Consider the following 18,862-nt stretch of genomic DNA (forward strand, 5'->3'; position numbering starts at 1 on the left):
CAGCATCTCAGGGTACATTTTAAGATGAACAAATTATCCTGAAATATATAGCCTGACAAAAACACACAAATATAAACAGATCATGATTAATGATACTTACATTTCATCTGCTTCGAGATGGATTTTGTGAACTCCAGCCAGTGCTGTAAGACAAGTGAAACACAGCCATGCACACACACACACACACACGCACAAACACACACGCACACACACACACACACACACACACACACACACACACACACACACACACACACACACACACACAGTTATATAGATATATCGCAACATTTCATTTTTTTGCAGTGTCATTCCATATACAGTATATCATAATCTTTGATTATTTATTTCAGCATTAATATTTCAATTGCTCATAAAGTCACTTTTCATTTGCCTGTTATATGGCACAGTAAGAGTGAACTTTTCCATGCCTTTCCCTATGGATCCCTCAACGATTTGTGCTCCAGGGAGGTAATATTATGGCCATGCATATTATCATAAGGCTCAGCTCAGCATATCACAACTCAGAAATCACATTAAATTAGGTGGGGTTAAACTATCGAGGTGATTTTGCATCGCTGGGCTTCATGGCCCTGTTAATGACAGTTTAACATTGTTTCATGCTATCAGCTTAGGATGCAAAGCCTCTGGCAAGAGAGAGAGAGAGAGGAGAGAGAGAGAGAGAGGAGTGTGTGTGTGTGTGTGTGTGTGTGTGTGTGTGTGAGAGAGAGAGAGAGAGAGAGACATTTCATAGACCGCCTCTGCCCCCTTCTGCCACTTTTCCACCACCCCTGTGAACCCACACATTAACGTGCATCAAACAGCACGCCAGGATCCTGTCAATACCATCATGTGCATCGCATGACTCCCAGCCCCACACAGACATATGAATCAACGGCTCTCCTAACCGGGGTGTCATTCACAACATGAAAACAGCAACGTGACAGAATTAATGTGTTTTGATATGGTGGGAGGAAAGAGCCTTCAGGCACTGGGCCTACATCCTATGATATAATTCGCTACTAAACTGAATAGTCCTTTTTTCACCACTGTTCAGGCAGTGTGTGTGAGTGTGTGTGAGTGTGTGTGTGTGTGTGTGTGTGTGTGTGTGTGTGTGTGTGTGTGTGTGTGTGTGTGTGTGTGTGTGTGTGTGTGTGTGTGTGTGTGTGTGTGTGTGTATGTGTGTGTGTGTGTGTGTGTGTGTGTGCACGCATGAGTGTGCGCATGCAGGCTCTGTCGCTACTGACAACATTCACATCATATTTACATTTATACATTTAGCAGACATGTTTATCCAAAGCAGCTTACAAAAATGAGGAACAGCATTGATGTTACAATGATAACATTTTAATATTCATATGTTATAACATATGTGTTCAGAGTGGCTTGTCTGTTTGTCAGTAAGAAAGATTACAAAACAAGACTACCAGTCAGATTTTCATGAAATGTGGTGGAATGGTGTAGTATGGGCCAAGATATCAGAACCATTGAACGGATCTACACATTTTGTTTCACATTGCTATAGCATAATATGTGCAATATGGCATATGGCATTTGGCCTTGTCTGAAGCCTGTTCTCTTCCAGTGCCCTTCCAGTCATTATTTATACCAGTTGACATGAGGGGCTCCCAAAGGGGGTCTACTGGAAGATCCAGCAAGAAGCATGGTGTGTAAAAGCATGTGTTCTGTCAGGTTAATCTTCACCATACACTCGCCAGACTTCCCAAGGGTGGGTAAACATACAGCACTTAGAGTCCTCAGCTAGAGCTAAAAGATGCTCCAACTAAAGCTAATGACTGTGAGTAAGGAAATAATGACCAATGTTTGATCTAATTAGAGCACCCATTAACAACAGAGTGGAGCCACACAGGATCAAATGCTCCTGCTGCAGCCTGTGCTGGTTGCTGCATTCTGCCAGGCAACCAAATCATTTGAAGCAGAGTTTAAATATTGTTGCAATTTATGATGGCAGTATACCCGGTGTCTTCTGTATGGGTACAGGAACAGTTGATTACAGCTGAGTGAGCTCTTTTGAAGAAGCGACTCACTTCACAACAGACCTGACCCTGATTGGACACACAGGTCTGTTCCTGGCTGAGATCGTTTTAATGCAGGCCCGAAACGTCACCTTTTATTTTAGATAAAAAATTGGGAGGAACATTCTGGTTGAAGCAGACTTTTCTCATGATTCAGTTCATACCTGAGACAACATGGTGTAATACCAAGTGTAATGGATGTTCATCTGCAATGTCAGATGTCAACCATGGCAACAAAATGTCATGTGTTGCTTAAAAATAACAATAATAATAATAAGTGGATTGTGGATCAGTATTACTACAGCAGTATAGTCTACTGGGGGGGGGGGGGGCAGTGTCATGCACTGTAAAAAAAAACCTCTTAAAAAAACAGTAAATTTCCGGCAGCTGGGGCGCCAAAAAAATACCGTGAAGAAACAGAAAATTACTTTCTCGTAAAAATACGGTTATTTTCCATAATTAAAATACAGTTTGTAGTTGTCATTTTAAAAAGATTTTGCCTTATTTTCACATTTTTAATGTTTAATTAGAACCATTTTCACATTTTAAAACAATGAAATTACCTACAAATATGGTTAATAAATGTTGTATTACGAATAATAATGCTTAAATTTACAGAAATGTGCTGTTATTAGTTGGTTTTCATGGATATTGGTTGTATTATAATGTATATTTGATGTGATATAACAGTATATGACACACAAAATAATGTGATTCATCTTTCAAAACATGTCACAAAAATGTGGAAAAACATGACATTGGGTTTACTATTGCAATAATTTACTGTTAATTTTAAAATCTCATCAAATGCATATTTAGAGCTCCCTCCCAATAACACCGCATAGCTCATGTGTGTTAAAAACCCTTCCGCAATAATACTAACATTATTGTGGGGCCCAGGTTTCTACAGCAGCGCCTCTGCAGACACATACTGTAATGCAAGTAAGCATTGAGTGCCCAACTTTGTGACACTGCCAAGGGGGCAAAAGAATGCTAATTGAGAAAGCATTCAATTTCGCAATGCACCCAAGAAGAAATATACATACTCTCTAAAATGTCCATGTATTTTAATCATGGCCTTCTCTATAGTGGTAATCCTGACAAATTCCTTACACAGTCATTTTCTGTAGACTGTTCAATCAGTTGTTCTATGACATACAGTACACATCCCAAAAAGCCACAATAAAGAGTAATGAGGAAAAATTAAACATTATAAACAAGAAACTAACACTTACCCATAATCCCTAACTGCTGTACTGGGATTCAGCCAATGTGAGCCCTTAGGACTAAGGACTAAAGACTCAGACTTAATTGATCTCAGGTGCTAAGTGTGTGAGGCCTACAAAAAAGCCACCATCTTTGCCCAAATAAGGAGATCCGGCATCTTGAGATTTTTTCTATGGGAAAATAACGTGGGGATTTTGAATTATCGCACCTGTTAAACTCTCATGAGGACGAGTGCAGACGTTTTGCACTACAAAGTTGTGTCCTCTGCCTTCAAATGCATACTGTGATCTTCGGTAGGTGAAGACTACAATGCAACTTGCCATAGGCAGTTAGCTTCAATTAACACCCGGAACTCCTTATATGGGCAAATATGGCAGCATTGGATCCTATTTGTAGGCGAACTTCAGAGGTCTATGGGCTCAGATAGGTATTTGGGATTGGGACAGCACTTCACAAGATCGCATGTGTCAGTATAGTTGAAAATCCAATGTTGATTCAACGTAAAACAGAGGGGACACTTTCAATATCACTTCAACATCAGGCTTCAAAATAGTTTCAATGTTTCAAACTATATGAAATTACGAAAGATTTTTTAACGTTTTTCAATTAGAAATATATGCATTTCTGATGGTTTTTTTTGTAAAAGAACATGAATATAGTGTTTTTCACAGTTACAGTGATTTCTAGTTATTTTAAATTTGACATGTGAAATCACAGTCTATTTTTGTAAAATAAATGGCATTTCCAAAAATAATTTATTCCAGACAAAATCTGTAAAAAAACACAGTAAAATCCTGACATATCACATTTATTTTTTACAGTGTGGCTACCCAAGACACAGCAACAAGACTGGGGAAGACCAGATTTCAGGCAAGTAGAAATCTTTGTGTACCACTCATGGGTGTCTTCAGAGAGAGACACTGGCTAAATCGTACATAATTAATGCTGATCTGTTGTAGGGTCCATGTCAATGTGTCCATTATTCCACATTGGTGCCATTCTGTAAGAATTGTGTGATAGACTTGGCAGGCGATGCCCGAAAATGATGCCAACCTGAGCTGCACTATAGGAAAAACAAAAGTCCACATCCTGGAACTTTTGTAGGCCAAAGGCACTGAGCAAATCTGAGGGGATGTGATGAATTCCCCTCACGTCCTTTTGTAAAGGTTCCCTCCATCCAACTCCCCACGCGCCCAAGTGTGTCTCCTCTCCTCTCCTCTGCTCTCCTCTCCTGCCCCCCGCCCCCCCCGCCCTACCGTGGCCCGACACCTCTGCCTTAAAATAGTCGCGGTGAGTGGCAGCGCAGGAAATGGCGGATCAGCGGGATCCTCTCTCCCCTCTGCAAATCCACTTCCCAAATCATCCACGTGAATTCTTCATGAATCAAGCGATGCAAGCAACACACTTTCCAACAGCCTGACCTCGCCCCGCCCCCCCCCCCCCCCGCACCCCCCCTCCCATCTATCCCTTTTTCTTTGCCTTGGTGAGGATAATAACTGTCTACGCATTCTGACAGATGAAATGGGTTTTTGCACTCTGAGAGGGTGAGGAGAGATGTAGTAATGGAGAGTTATGAATCTCCATTCCGGGTTTGCATCACTGTGGACCGCCAGGTTCCACGCTCTTGCAAGCACGACCCACACGCACGCACGCACGCACGCACGCACACACGCACGCACGCACAGAATCTCTCTCTCTCTCTCTCTCTCTCTCTCTCTCTCACACACACACACACACACACACACAAACACACACAGATACATACGCACAACTCAAACACACACCATCTTCACACGGCAAGGACATGCCTAGAGAGAGAGCACTCACCCGCTGCTTGTCCGGATCCACATATCTGATGCCAAAGTAGTCCTTCTCCAACAGGTTCAGGTGGTGGCAGATCAGGTCAAACAGATACTGTCCCTTGGCATCCCTCTGCAAGAAAAACACACAAACCAAAGCTCTGCGTTAAGCACTCCAGCCAGCTCTGAAATAATCAAGTTAGGGAGAGGCCTTGCAGCGGAGGGCTTTATATTCTGTGACTAGAATAAGAGAGGGAGAAGAGAGGAGAGGAGAGGAGAAGAGGGAGAGAATGGAAGGGCGGTGGATGAGTGGCTAAGACCAAAACCTCCGCATCAGGCTGGTGGGGGGGGGGAAAGAGGATTTTAATTGCTGATAGCAAAATGCGATTCTCATTTCTCAGGCCCTCCAGAGATAGCTCAGATTTATCCAATATTAATGCACAGCCACAGCCATCTGCGGTAGCCAAGTCCAAAAAAAGCGAAGGCACAAAAAAAATAGAAAAGGAGAAAAAAAAACCTCTGCAGCTAAAAAAAGCTCAGAGAGTGAGAAAGAGAGAGAGAGAGTGATTGGATTATGGGCCTGGGTGGAAAGTGGCGGAGGCACAGTGGCAACATCTGGGTGGTGACCTCCTCTGCCCTGGGCAAACGGGCATCGCGTCCTTTGTTCTTCCCCAGGGCAGAGAGTAATGCCGGGCAGATTTACATCCCAGAGCAGCCAATGATCCCAAATGCAAGACTTATTCGCCCATTCACAACACATTGGTACCGAAGAGGCGGGAGGTAAGCACATTCCAATAGAATATACTTTTGAAGTGACTTCTCACTTGATGCACTGTGTTCATTTTCTTTTTTTATCATTTTCTTCAGAAGCCCTATCCAAGGTGTCAGGACTGTTATATACTGTAGACTGTGATGAATATCATGATTTTCAGTACATTTCCTCAGCCACCTCTACACAGGATCAGGTGCCAGGGGGCATAGAGGCAAAAGCAAAACAATAACGATATACCAACGGAGCGCCAAGCAATCATCCTCTTATTGTGGTGATATTTTAGCATAATGGAAAGCATTGTCTCAAGGTCCACAGCACAACCTATAAGAAACCAAAAAGTGCTATTTCTGTTTGGCTAGTGATACAGTGGTCAACTTGATGGTGGCGCTGCGCTGACACTAACATCATTAGACACCAAGAGAGGAGAAACAAAATGACATCATTAATCATGTAGGATATGTTCTGATAATATAATGATCTAATAATCTTTATCCAGTAGGAGTGGAACTTTGTGTGTGTGTGTGTGTGTGTGTGTGTGTGTGTGAGGGGGGATTTCAAGAGCCAGTGTGTGTGTGTGTGCATCTCTGAGCACCTGCGCTGCGTCCTCTCTCCCTCTATCCCCTGGCGCACACTTGAAAGCCTCGTCAATCTCCACATGCTTATTTGCATTTCAAATACCATGTGCAAATATTGCTTTCCCCCCTAAAAAAACAACAATAATAAATAACTTGGGATGAAGAAGCGATCTCAATTCAGCTTCGTTTCTATGACAAACCACAACAATTTGCTCTCTCCCCTTCCACAATGCCTGGGGCGATTGGTAGCAGGCACCTTGCAATATTTGCATAAGCAGACACCTTTGTGAGCTTACGGCTTATTGCAATAACGCATTGGCGAAGCAATCTACTCGTCTGCTGGTGTGTGGTGAGGTGGATCAGACATTACCATGCGGTCTGACGTCACCTTCACAGGCACACGTCAACTGGAACGCCCTCTACAGAGACACAGCACGAGGACGGAATCTCCAGCAGCCACCACTGAGGTAGGTACACCATGTCCATAACATTCACTCACCCATTAAATCAAACAAGGTCCTCGCCAGAATTTCTCAACACTAGAAATCGGTTCGTCCTGAAGGAAGGAATGCTCCATAGGTGCAGGTCCATAACATGCATTCACCCATTAAATGAAACCCACTCGGTTCCTTGCCAGTTCCTTGCCAGAATTTTTGCCACAGTAGAATTTCAGTTCGTACTGAAGGAATGCTGTTGGCCTACTACACAGACTGTGTGAGGGCCGGGACATTAAGTGATTGCATCTGTGACTTCCTCCTCTATAAATCTGATATGGAAGAAGGGCCCAGGGTGATAAATCAGAGGCAGTGCGCGTGCCAGAGATTAATGGCGACCCCCCTGTTTCCCCCACTCCACGTCTACCGCGCCCCATCCCTTAGAGGCGACGACAAAGCGGCAGCGCTGAAGCACCGGGGACCTGGGCAGCCACACTCCCACTTTAATGGAGCCCGTCATGATGGGGGTCAGCTGATGGGGAGGGCGCCAGACGAAGAGGCCAAGAGCTCCAAAGCATCTCCGAGCATCGCGTGAGAGTCGGTGGTGGTCGACCAGAGGGAGGAGGAGGAGGAGGAGGAGGAGGACGAGGAGGAGGAGAGGTCCTCTTCAAGGTGAGAGGTGTCACACATCACGCACATCAATCAGGGTGGCCATTATGAACGTGTCAATTTCCCAGATGCATTGCTGAGTCCAGGGATTCTGAGAGGGGGTGCAGTGTTGACCTACCAATGTGACATGTCGTACTGTAAACCAATCACACGCCTGAGGAGGGAACACAGCACTAGAAATACCGGAAAACCTTATAGATGGTGCAGAGTGAAGAGGTGTGTGGATGTGAAGGATGCGTTAGCTGATCTTGCTGAAGACTGATGGTAGGTCAGCTGGTTCTGAGTGTTTGTGTGTATGTATGTGTGTGTGTGTGTGTGTGTGTGTGTGTGTGTGTGTGTGTGTGTGTGTGTGTGTGTGTGTGTTTGTGTGTGTGTGTGTGTGTGTGTGTTTGTGTGTGTGTATGTGTGTGTGTGTGTGTGTGTGTGTGTTTGGGTTGCTGTTGTGGCAAGGAGCTTGATCCACTCGAAAGGGCATTGACTGTAGCCTCTCGGCCCACTTGAGAACTTTTAGCTAAACATACCTACACTACACACACACACACACACACACACACACACACACACACACACACACACACAGAGAGAGAATACAACACCCTCAGTCACTTTCACAAACACATCATGTGATATATGAAAGAGGATAACTATCGACTGTGTGAGAGGTTACACACCAAAACATACTTTTATGAATATCCACTGCTAGTATCAAGTGCACACAGTCAATAGAAGGTCATAGAGAAGCCCACGCACGCCCACACTCATGCACATGGATGCGCCACAGAAGAGGCATCGACTACCATACATGAAGAGAGAGACTAAGATGAAGCATGTATTATACACTAAGAAGTGCACACTGCTCTCCCCTGAATCACAGTGAAATGTGTTTAAAAAAAAAAAAAAAGAAAAAAGAAACCTCAGACCAAAAGTTAGCATGTCTATTTTGGTCGGCCTGGCAGATGGGGGCCAGTGGACCTTGAAAGCGCACGTTTGAGGCATGCCAAGCGCAGTTAAATGTGGGCGGACGGCAGAGGCCTTGGAGATGAGCCTCTCACGCAGAAGAACAGAATCCCGCTGGGGCCACTGGAGCTTGAGCACAGCAAATGCTAACTATCAGCCGTTAGCGGCTAACCGCTAGAGTAGTGGCGTCTCAGTAATAATCGTTTAGTTTTCACTCTTCTCTGAGGCCGATACTGATAAACTGTAGTGTGAGCCTGTCAACCCGCTGTGATGAGCTTGTTGTGATGCAGTCCTGGATGGATGAACAGCTAACATGCCATTAGGCTGCAATTAGGCTAGCTAGCTAGTTAGTTGTCTCCCAAGGGAAATTCATTTGTTCTGTCTTGAGGCAATTAGATCTGAAGGTCAACTATGCTATAAAAACATGCTTGTTCAGGAATCTTGGTCATAGCCTACATGAGCAGCTGCTCTGCTTGACACACTGGTACTTATGAAGTGAAGACACCACAATAATCAAGCACCATGCCCTCCTTACTCCTCACCAAATGGTGTTCTCATTCCTCTGTGAAATGGACCATTAGCCATAGCGGGACATTATCCTGGAGCTACATATGGAGGTCAGCCCAAGGTCAATCAGGCCTAGATAGAGGGGAGGTCTAAATGAGGTTTGAATCTCCATTCCCCCTCCTGCCGTCTGTCTCTCCCTCTGTCTCTCTTTCTCCTCTCCTCTTTCTGTCTCTCTGTCTCCAAGTTTTCCTAGACCTCCCTTGCTGCTTATACTTCTCTGTGTCCGTGTACAGAGCTAATCTGATGACAGAAACCACTATCAGAGGGAACATTCCGCTGTCAGCCCATTGCTCAATCCTCACCTCACAAACATCCACTTCAATAAGGTGGCGTGAGCACGATACGGCGAGGGCTATTGAACGCTCCTAACGGCTCCAGCAGGGCATAGTGGGTTTGCAGCGCTGGTGGAGCCTTCATGGATCCATACAGTGTGCAGAGGTAATAGGACAGAAATGCTGGACATAGTAAGGCATTATATGACCTTGATATGCCTTGGTTTCAAGCGTGAATTGTGTTGTGTGTGTGTTGAGTGTGAATGGGCAATGCAGATGTGAAACGTGATTCAGGACAAAATTGTGCCAACACAGTATGTAGTTGTCTACAAAAGATGCAACCTAAATTGACAAGATTTTCAAATAGCTTTTCTACTTCCTACTTTGCTGAAAAACACCTTGGCAAATCATATCTCACATTCACCACTGCACACACACACACTCAGATAAACCAAAAGTGAAGGCAGGCATGTAGCGTGTCAACAGAATTCTTGAGGGTGCCCAGGGGGCAAGACTATCTTGCTCAGGAGTACAATAACATTAATCCAGGAGGGACCAGACCCAATCAGGACATGGTGGTTGCCTGAGAAACAGCCTCTGGAAGTGATATTGCATCTTCAAGTAAGTAGCCAGTCTGAATTGTCCAGAAAACTGTCAAATATGTCACGCCTGGACAGCAGGGTTTGGCCTTCCTCAGCCTTTTAGCGTCATTCTGCTGCAGGGGGAAAACAGCAGTGTCTTATTAGGAAAATCTCTATCTCTCTCTTTCTCTCTTTCTTTCTCTCTCCTCTCTTTCTATTCTCTCTCTCTCTCTCACACACACACGCACACACACACACACGCGCACACACACACACACACACACACACACACACACACACACACACACACACACACACACAAACCTTACAAATACTCAAAAAAGGAAAAGTCACACACTAACACACTCACACACACACACACACACACACACACACTCACACACACAGGCAAGCAATAAAAGAGGAAACAAGAGGCCCTAAATCCACCGTGCAGCGCAGCAAAAAGAGAAGTGTTTTAATTAAACAAGCACACAGGGACTAGAATTCAATACTGTGAAGCGGTAGTAGCTAAGAGAAATTTTGACAAATGGTACTCCTCCTCAACTACACAGACACTATCACACACACACACACACCACATGAAACTAAATGCACAAAAACATAAAGGAACCTCTAATATGCCCTCATATCTTCCTCACACACACACACACACACACACACACACACACACACACACACACACACACACACACACATACACACACACACAGCTCTCAAGCCTGCTCCCACGCACCCCATCACTACACTGGCTGCTGGCTGGGAGGCACTCGCGCCCAAACCCGTTTGTAAAGCGAGCTCATCCTCTAATTGAGGATGCTGGGTATTGTTTATCAGAGGCTCGCTCGCAGAGGGCCATTTATCCAAAGATAACAACATCAGGCCGAGTCGTTTATCAGGCTCCACCGCTACTGCCGGCGACACACACGCCGGACACCAGGACCAAATAAACACCACTCAGTCACTTCCAGACAGGGGCAATACGTTCACAGCAATCAGACGACTTTTCTATACCCCGGTCGCGACCTTGAGTGGCGATTCACTAACGATCCTCTTCCAGTCCACATTAGGGCCACCGAGGGCCGCAGACTTTGAAAAAAGACAAGAGGCAGCGAAAGCTAGAGGCACTCAGTGGTGCATCGGTCAGGGCCTCACGGCCTGAACTCTGGGAGGGGATGGAGTGACCAGCCACTCAGGACTGGACCATGGAGATGGGGTGGGAGAGGGAGAACGGGAGAGGTATATCACCCACTTGCTGGGTTAAACCATGTAGACAGACATGGTACATGCACAACAATGGCAACACCCAGTTAGACCACCAACACCCCCTCTACATAAAAACAACATAAACCACTGTGTGCTTTATACATTCTAAAGCTTTAGGGTAAGCTCTGCAGAGAAACCTGCCAGCACAAAACGAGAAAACAGCGAAGAAATCACCAAACCTGCATAGTTCCTCTTTAAAACACACCTATTCCATGAACCAAAAATGTGTGAATTGGCTGTTTGCTTATTGGGGCTTTATTAAAAAAGACCTTCAACACCCTCTAGTCTAGACCCACCCAACACTACTGACCACCCTCCATGCTGTGGCAGAGAGAGAGAGAGAGAGAGAGAAAGTGAGAGAGAGAAAACAGAGAGAGGAAGAGAAAGGGAGGGAGGGAGAGCTGGGCCAGACACTGATGCAGATGGGAGGAGATGACGCATTAAGTCACACAGGAGGCCACAGACAGCTCAAGAGAGGCAGGCAGGCAGCCCAGATCTGCGCCAGATCTGTGCCATATCAGGGCCAGATGTGCACCACACGTCGACCGGACCAACGCCAGATCCACGCAAGAGTCAGCGGTCCTCTGAAGTAGTCTGCTGCAGTCCTTCACCTGACGTCTTTCAGCCTCTTTTTGTCTGCCACCCTCCCCTCTGGCGTTCTTCTCTGCCCGCATGTGTCCCTCCTCTGATCCACTCCCCCCACACTGAGCTCGGTAGCCGTTACTGGAAAAACAATCCCTAATTGCTGGATCTGTCTGATTTTGTGACAGGGAATGCAAAGTCCAATGAAAGACTCTGTCAGATTTCATATTGGTGCGTAATGTTTGTATCTCTATTTCTCCAGATGAGAAGATATGTTGGGGAAAAATGGCAGAAAATGCCCTGTACAAATCCTTCTATCAGTACAGCCAGTATTTGATGATCTGTAATCAGTATTTATGGTGAGGAGTATTTATTGGGTAAGTGGTATGATTCAAATTAAATTTGCGCAGCATCAAAAGGGACTGGTTTGATTACAGCATTTGTGAAAATCATCAACCACCTGGAGATCTCTGACCCTACCACTATGTAAAAATAACACAACTAAATCAAGAGTTCAATCCAAGCTGAAATTAATGATCAGGCCCACCACAAAATGGGTGTTTACAAAGCTGGGTGTTAACTTATATACTCTGTTTGATATGTGACTCTTTTTTGGTATCAAAATATTTTTGGCATGTAATGAAAGACAAACATTATCAATTCAAGGGCTACAAATAGAAGCAAATTGACTTTCCAATTCAGGAATACCACAGGGAGAGGGGGCATAGACTATGCATAAGAACGGCTGCATTACACGCTGTAACACCCCAAAGCATGCTGCTTGGTAGTGTTATCCATCACAGAAAGAAAATCCATTACAGACCAGACCACAGCTCAGAGGCAAACGTTTGGGGAAATCATGCGCATATTACGGTAAACAGCCCTAACCTGCAGGCAAATGCCCTGCTCCATCTACAGTAATGCTCAGTGCAAGGAAGGCTGTGTTCCATTAAAACCCATGCCGTGGCTACACCCCCTCTGGGACTGTGAGGAGGGACCACCTTTGATGACAGGCCGTTGTTACTGCAATTACGTCACTAAGCCATTACTTTGTGATTAATGATTCTATCTTAATCACCACCAGAGCTACCGTGTGTGTGTGTGTGTGTGTGTGTGTGTGTGTGTGTGTGTGTGTGTGTGTGTGTGTGTATGTGTGTGTGAGAGAGAGAGAGAGTGAGAGAGAGAGAGAGAGTCTGTGTCCCCTAGCTTCACCTTATATTTCTGCTAGTAGACATTAAGTTGACTTCATTCATGACTCCTAACATAATAGGCTACAGTATGCACAAGAGGCTGTTCAGGTACCTCATTTGTTTCCAGTGGAGCGTTAACTGTTGTAACTGCATCTTCTGTTATGTTATATGTTACTCCTCACATGTTCACTCAAACACCGAATATATGGTTTGCCTAATAATAACAATTTCAACACACGCATGAACACTTTTACATGATAACGTGCTGAACAACAAGCAGGTCCATGTATGTAGACACTAATTACATTAACAGCAGCGACAGGTTCAAACATACCTGTGCCTATCAAGTCAACCAAAAAGGAGTAAAAAATAATAAATGTTTGGTAGCTTTGAGTTTTTAATTAGATAAAACTTTTTGTAACCAACAAAACCATAAACTTTGCTTCAGCAATTTCATGAAAAACATGCCATGTCTGTGCAATGAAGAGATCATTACACTCTTATGTCCATAGAAACAGAGGCCTTCCTTAAGCACTACCACATATCCGTTGGGATTCTCACAATCACAATAACATCACCCAGAGGAAGAGACTCACAGGGACCACAGAGATGCTAGGTGCTAGTGGACTGGACAGTCCTTCGTCATCCGTAGACCCTAACAGTGGACATGCACATTGCAGTTGAAGGTCTGTATACTGTATGTGTTTTTAGTCAGAGTACAGTAATGGCAGATCTGTAGGCTTGGATTGGTCTCACTGGTGTCAGCCATTTTCCCCAGGGTTTCATGTGTGGGTCAGCTTTCACTTGGTATTAATCATTAACGCAGCCCTTGGATTCTGCACCGGGCATGGAGCCCATTAATAAGAGATAGAGCTCTTCCATTATCGGAGGAGTGGGCTTTGGAGCCACATGTCTTTCTGTGCATGTGTGTATATGAATGTGCATCTGCCTGTGTGTGTGTGTGTGTGTGTGTGTCCGTGTGTGTGTGTGTGTTTGCGTCTGAGTGTGAGAGTGAGAGAATACACAAAATGGAAAGTGCATGTGCACAGTGTGTGTGCAAGAGAGAGAGCGAGAGAAACAGAGAGAGAGAGAGAGAGAGAGAAACAGAGAGAGAGAGAGTTCATGTATGAGTGCTCGGTAGCGGTGGAGCCCGCGGTCATTTCTCTGGTGTCATTAGCACATTTCTGTGCCCAGCGTGGAGGGGTCTGGGAGCTGGCATGAGAGCAGGGCAGGGAGGATTACAGATGTGGGACTCAGGCTCCGTCTTAAGCCTCGTCCTACCCTCTTCCATTAACAAACACACACACACACACACACACACACCACTGATCAGTGTTAAACACATGCAGGAGGCGTTCAACACATGCACAGACCAACTCCACATTAAACATTTACCTCAGAAAAAGCACATCTTAAGCGTCTGTTGAAATAACCTTGAGCTTGAGGCAAAGGTGACATCTCTTCAACGTAACCTTGCTCTGTAGACATTCCATTAAAACTACAGCAAGTGAAGAGGCCACAGGCTAATTGAAGAGCTCGTTTGTCTACAGCGTAAGTTTACTGTGAATTAAACGGCATGTTAAAGCGGAATATGGGACGCATGTCTACGCGATCAGTGTGAGGGATCACGGAGAGGAGGTTTTTATGAAGGGAGCGCTTACCCACTCATCTCATTCGTCAAGCAGTTAAGCATTTATTGATCCCACACAAGGCCTAAAGGGTCTCAGAGGAGAGCAGGGCTGGTGTTGTGGGTGTGTGTGTGTGTGTGTGTGTGTGTGTGTGTGTGCATGGGGGGGTATGGGGGGGCACAGGAACATAGAGCTGTAGCGAGCAGAGGAGAGCCAACTGAATTAGGCATTCCCCTCGTGTTGTGTTCTCTCTCCTCTCTCACATACCGAAAACCTCCACTGCAAGCTGTAACCCCTCTGCCCCCGTCTCCCAAACCACACGCACTAAACGAGGAGCGGAGATAATGGAGTCTGGGACATGCCGGAGAGCACCGGAGGGTGGGCTGGAGAGGTGGGTGCGTGGGGCGGGCGGCACAGCTCATTGGACAGGCGCGGCCAGATAGCGCCGGCTAGGACAACGCTGCTAATTAGTCTGGCTGCGCGGTCTCTCCTCCCCTACACTCTGACGAGCAGAGCTGGAGAGGAGGAAGGGATGGGAGGGAGCGTCTCGACTCGGCGACGCGCCCGTTCAGACCGAAGCGGAGGAGCTTGGCGGGGGTGTTTTTGTAAAGCCACATTACGCTGGTTGTTTACTCCGCACCCCTCATCGTATCGTTTTGCGCCCTGTCACGTTAGCAGCAGCAAACATGCCCCCCCCCCACTCCCACCCCCCCAGCACCCTGAGCAGTGAGCGGCCTGTGTGTTTTCAGTAATTTGCTCCATCAGAGTTAATCACAGGCAGTGTGGGCAGCTAATGGCTTCCACTAATTGGGGATGTTCAGCATTTTAAGTCAGAGATGGTGGGGAAGCAGAGCTTAGGTAAACACAAGCCTGTGGATGACCCCACAGATATGCCTGTAGAAAATGTCAGATGATTTTAAAATGACTCCGAGAGAAAGAGGCTTTTAAGATGCAGTGGGGATATACACAACTCTGGCCAAGGGAATGCTAACACTCTGCAGGCAAACTATTCTGTGGCAAACGTCTTCCAAAAAGCCTTCCACATACTCATTTACTGTAAGTCATTTCACACTAAAGCCAACTCTAACGTTCAGAATTTAGATACTGTGCTATATCTAGTCCATGGCACAGAGACCGACAAAAAGAGGCTGGATGATGCAACTCACACAGTCACTCACAGAGACACACATGTGCTCCCCCCTAACATTGGTACACCCAGAGACTCAAACAGAGGCAGAGCTGGGGACAGCTGTTCCCCCAGCTGGAGCTTCCTCCGTGAGCAGAGGGTCCAGAGACGACGACTCCTGCTGCCTCCGACATAGCAGTTCCAGCGACCTCAGCACAAGTGTGGAGCGCGGAGCACGCTATCCCTGCAGGACGGGGCCAGAACGCTGGCACGTAGGGCCTCGCCGAGCGCCACCATCACAGCTCCTCACACACGTGTCACCCACGGTGGCATAGTGATAAACAGGCGCTGGGCGTCATTAGGCCCGGGCACAGGGGTGCTACCTATCACCTCGACAGATTTCCACGTCCAACCTCCCCCCCACCCCCACCCCATCTCGGGCTGCCCAGGGTGGAGAGTATCGCCCGCGGGTCACGGTGACGTCAGACCAACAGCTCGCCAAGTCTCCTCGGGCCCTCAAATCAATCCCAGCAAATGAGCTAGTTAACGCGGCTCTCCATTAGTGAAAGTAGGCCAGAGCCGGTGATCATTTAAATGTGTCACCTCCGCCCGCCTCAACTCCCTCCCTCCCTCCCTCCCTCCCTCCCTCTCTCCCTCTCTCCAACTCTTACCGCCTCCTCTCGCTCACTCACTCTGTGAGCGTGTACCTCTGTTCTGTCACTTCTTAATTTTGTTTATGTATCGCACACACCACAAATGCAAATGAGTCTTTGTCAAGTCGTATGACAAGTAACACCCCCCCCACACACACACACACACACACACACACACTCCCCACCTCCACCCTGTCGGTAAAGCCTGACGGACACGCAGCGAGGCAGCTCCAGCTGGTTACTGTGAGTGTTGTACTGGTGGTGGGGTGAGCACCTATGGCTAAGGGGGCGGAGAGGATTCCCGGGCCGTGTTGTGATGCCGGAGAATAAACAAGAGCGCTCGCAGGCTCGTGCCGGCCCTAAAGTGGGCCATGAAAACACAGGGGCGCTGGAGAGAGAGAGAGAGAGAGAGAGAGAGAGAGAGGTAGCGGATGGAGGAGGAGGAGTATGCGCCTGTTTGCCCCAGAAACGCAGAGAGAAAGGAAACAGAAACACAGCCAACACAACAAACAAACACATGGGAGGGTGAGAGAGAGAGGGAGAGAGAGGGAGAGAGAGAGAGAGAGAGAGAGAGACCCCAGAGAGGGAAAGCAAATGAGATGCCAGACGTGCTACAGAGCCAAATCCCACCCAGCTGAGAGTCCAGTGCTACACTAAACTTGTCTGGAGAGGATGCTACTGGGCAGTGGGCAGAGAGACTGTGTACACTTATGGAGAGAGTCACATAGAGAGCAAAGGCGAATACTCAGGCACTGTATGTGTATTGGTATTTGTGTGTGGTGTGTGTGTGAGAGAGAGAGGGAGAGAGAGAGAGAGAGAGTGTGTGTGTGTCGTAACATCTGTTGATAATGCACGGAACTAAGAAAGTAAAAAGAAGTTTTGTATGTGTTCACTATGTGTTTGTGTTCATATCAAGAGTACATCGGTCAAGACAACAACAAATGTGCAAGACGCTGAGAGAACATTCATTGCTAGAGAGAGCCATTACTTCACCTTTGTCCTCTCTGATTGGACGAGGGCTCACACTCATACACACACACACACACACACACACACACACAAAAGCACACACGAACACAAGTGAGCGCGCGCGCACACACACACACACACACACACACACACACACACACACACACACACACAGAGAGCAGCACCTATTGACGCTGAATGTACTCATCATCACTGCATGATGAAGCCATCCCACTAAAGCGCCTTTATGTTCAGGCTCTGGGGATCATGGCTGCAAACTAGGCTGATAACAAATAGAAGAGCTTTGGCAGGTGAGGGGGGGTGGAGGGGTATGTGTGTAGTCTGTAGTCTGTTGAAGGTTTAAAGTTTCAGTGTTACAGCTTCTCACTGCAGCTGTAAAAGTCGCAAAGCTCTTTTCCGTGATTCTTATTCTGAGTCTGATTCTTGGCATACACATCACATCACAAGCTAGATGGAATATATGGACTTGACATTCATGTCGCTGCCCACATAAACTATCCCGTGTCCAGGCTCAGAGCGCATAGTGACGGACAGCACTGCGTCACCCTGTCCCTGACACCCACTCTTCCGGCAGCCAAACACAATGGACACGGCCGGCCACAGCCCCCGCTTATGTGGTCAAGCAATATAACCAACAGGTCATGAGGGTGGCGGGCAGCAGAAAGCTAACATTACACACAATCATCATCTACTACTGTGAATGACACCGACGGCATATCAGATGAGTGCTAGCATAATGGCTCACTATGCATTAACTTAAGACAGCCGGGAATGGGGCCATTACGAGCTGTAGATGGATATTACTGCAAGAGCTGTGATGGTGGAATATAAAAGAGAGCTGGTTAAAAGCCTGCAGACTGGTGAGTTCATTGTACGCTATTTCATAATGAAAAAAAAAAAATGAAATGCAGAAAAATCAATACGTGGTTATTGAGTGCATTTACGGTGCAGCCTACTGAGAGCAAAACAAAGCCGTACTGTATGAGTATCCACTCCTCTCCGTCTGTCTCTCCAGCCAGCCCATAATACCCATGTTCACTGAGCATCGCCCACGGCGACTCAACTGTGACATCACAGCAGCGTTCCAGGTGACATTCCGAGAGTGGTCTCAGTGGTGAGGAGGACGTGGGAGAGGCTAAATAAGCGGTGACATCACAACGCTCTCCTGAGCTGCTCGGCTCCGTCCGCTCCTGAGGGTTTCCGTATGAGAGGGCTCTGCCGCAGTCCCAACGCTCATTTGCATGGAGGAGAGGAGAGTTGGTGAATCTGCAGAGTTGACCCTGCTGTTAGACAGCGGTGACATCAATCAGGAGAGAGAGAGAGAGAGAGAGAGAGAGAGAGAGAGAGAGAGAGAGAGAGAGAGAGAGAGAGGGAGAGAGAGAGAGACCCTCATCCAATCGTACTCACTCAGCCTCACTATATAGAAATGCAGCTGACACACAGGCACTTGCCAGCTGAAGGTCTTTTTTTTTTTCTTCTTCTCTCGCTGCGTGTTCTTTTCTCTTCACTCCGAGGCTCAC

At 46.6% G+C, this 18,862-nt stretch overlaps 1 protein-coding gene across 1 annotated transcript in view; it reads right to left on the bottom strand.

The window, feature by feature from the left end:
* The window catches only part of LOC134093412 (FERM domain-containing protein 5), a 128,622-nt gene that overhangs the window by 32,154 nt on the left and 77,606 nt on the right, over window positions 1–18,862 (bottom strand). Inside the window, exons 2-3 of the mRNA XM_062546461.1 lie at window positions 5,091–5,195; window positions 101–143 (exon numbers count right to left, since the gene is read on the bottom strand). Coding sequence (XP_062402445.1) covers window positions 101–143; window positions 5,091–5,195 — 148 coding nt within the window. The remainder of the gene's footprint in view (window positions 1–100; window positions 144–5,090; window positions 5,196–18,862) is intronic.

Source organism: Sardina pilchardus, chromosome 10 (genome assembly GCF_963854185.1).
Source record: "Sardina pilchardus chromosome 10, fSarPil1.1, whole genome shotgun sequence".
Taxonomy (NCBI): domain Eukaryota; kingdom Metazoa; phylum Chordata; class Actinopteri; order Clupeiformes; family Clupeidae; genus Sardina; species Sardina pilchardus.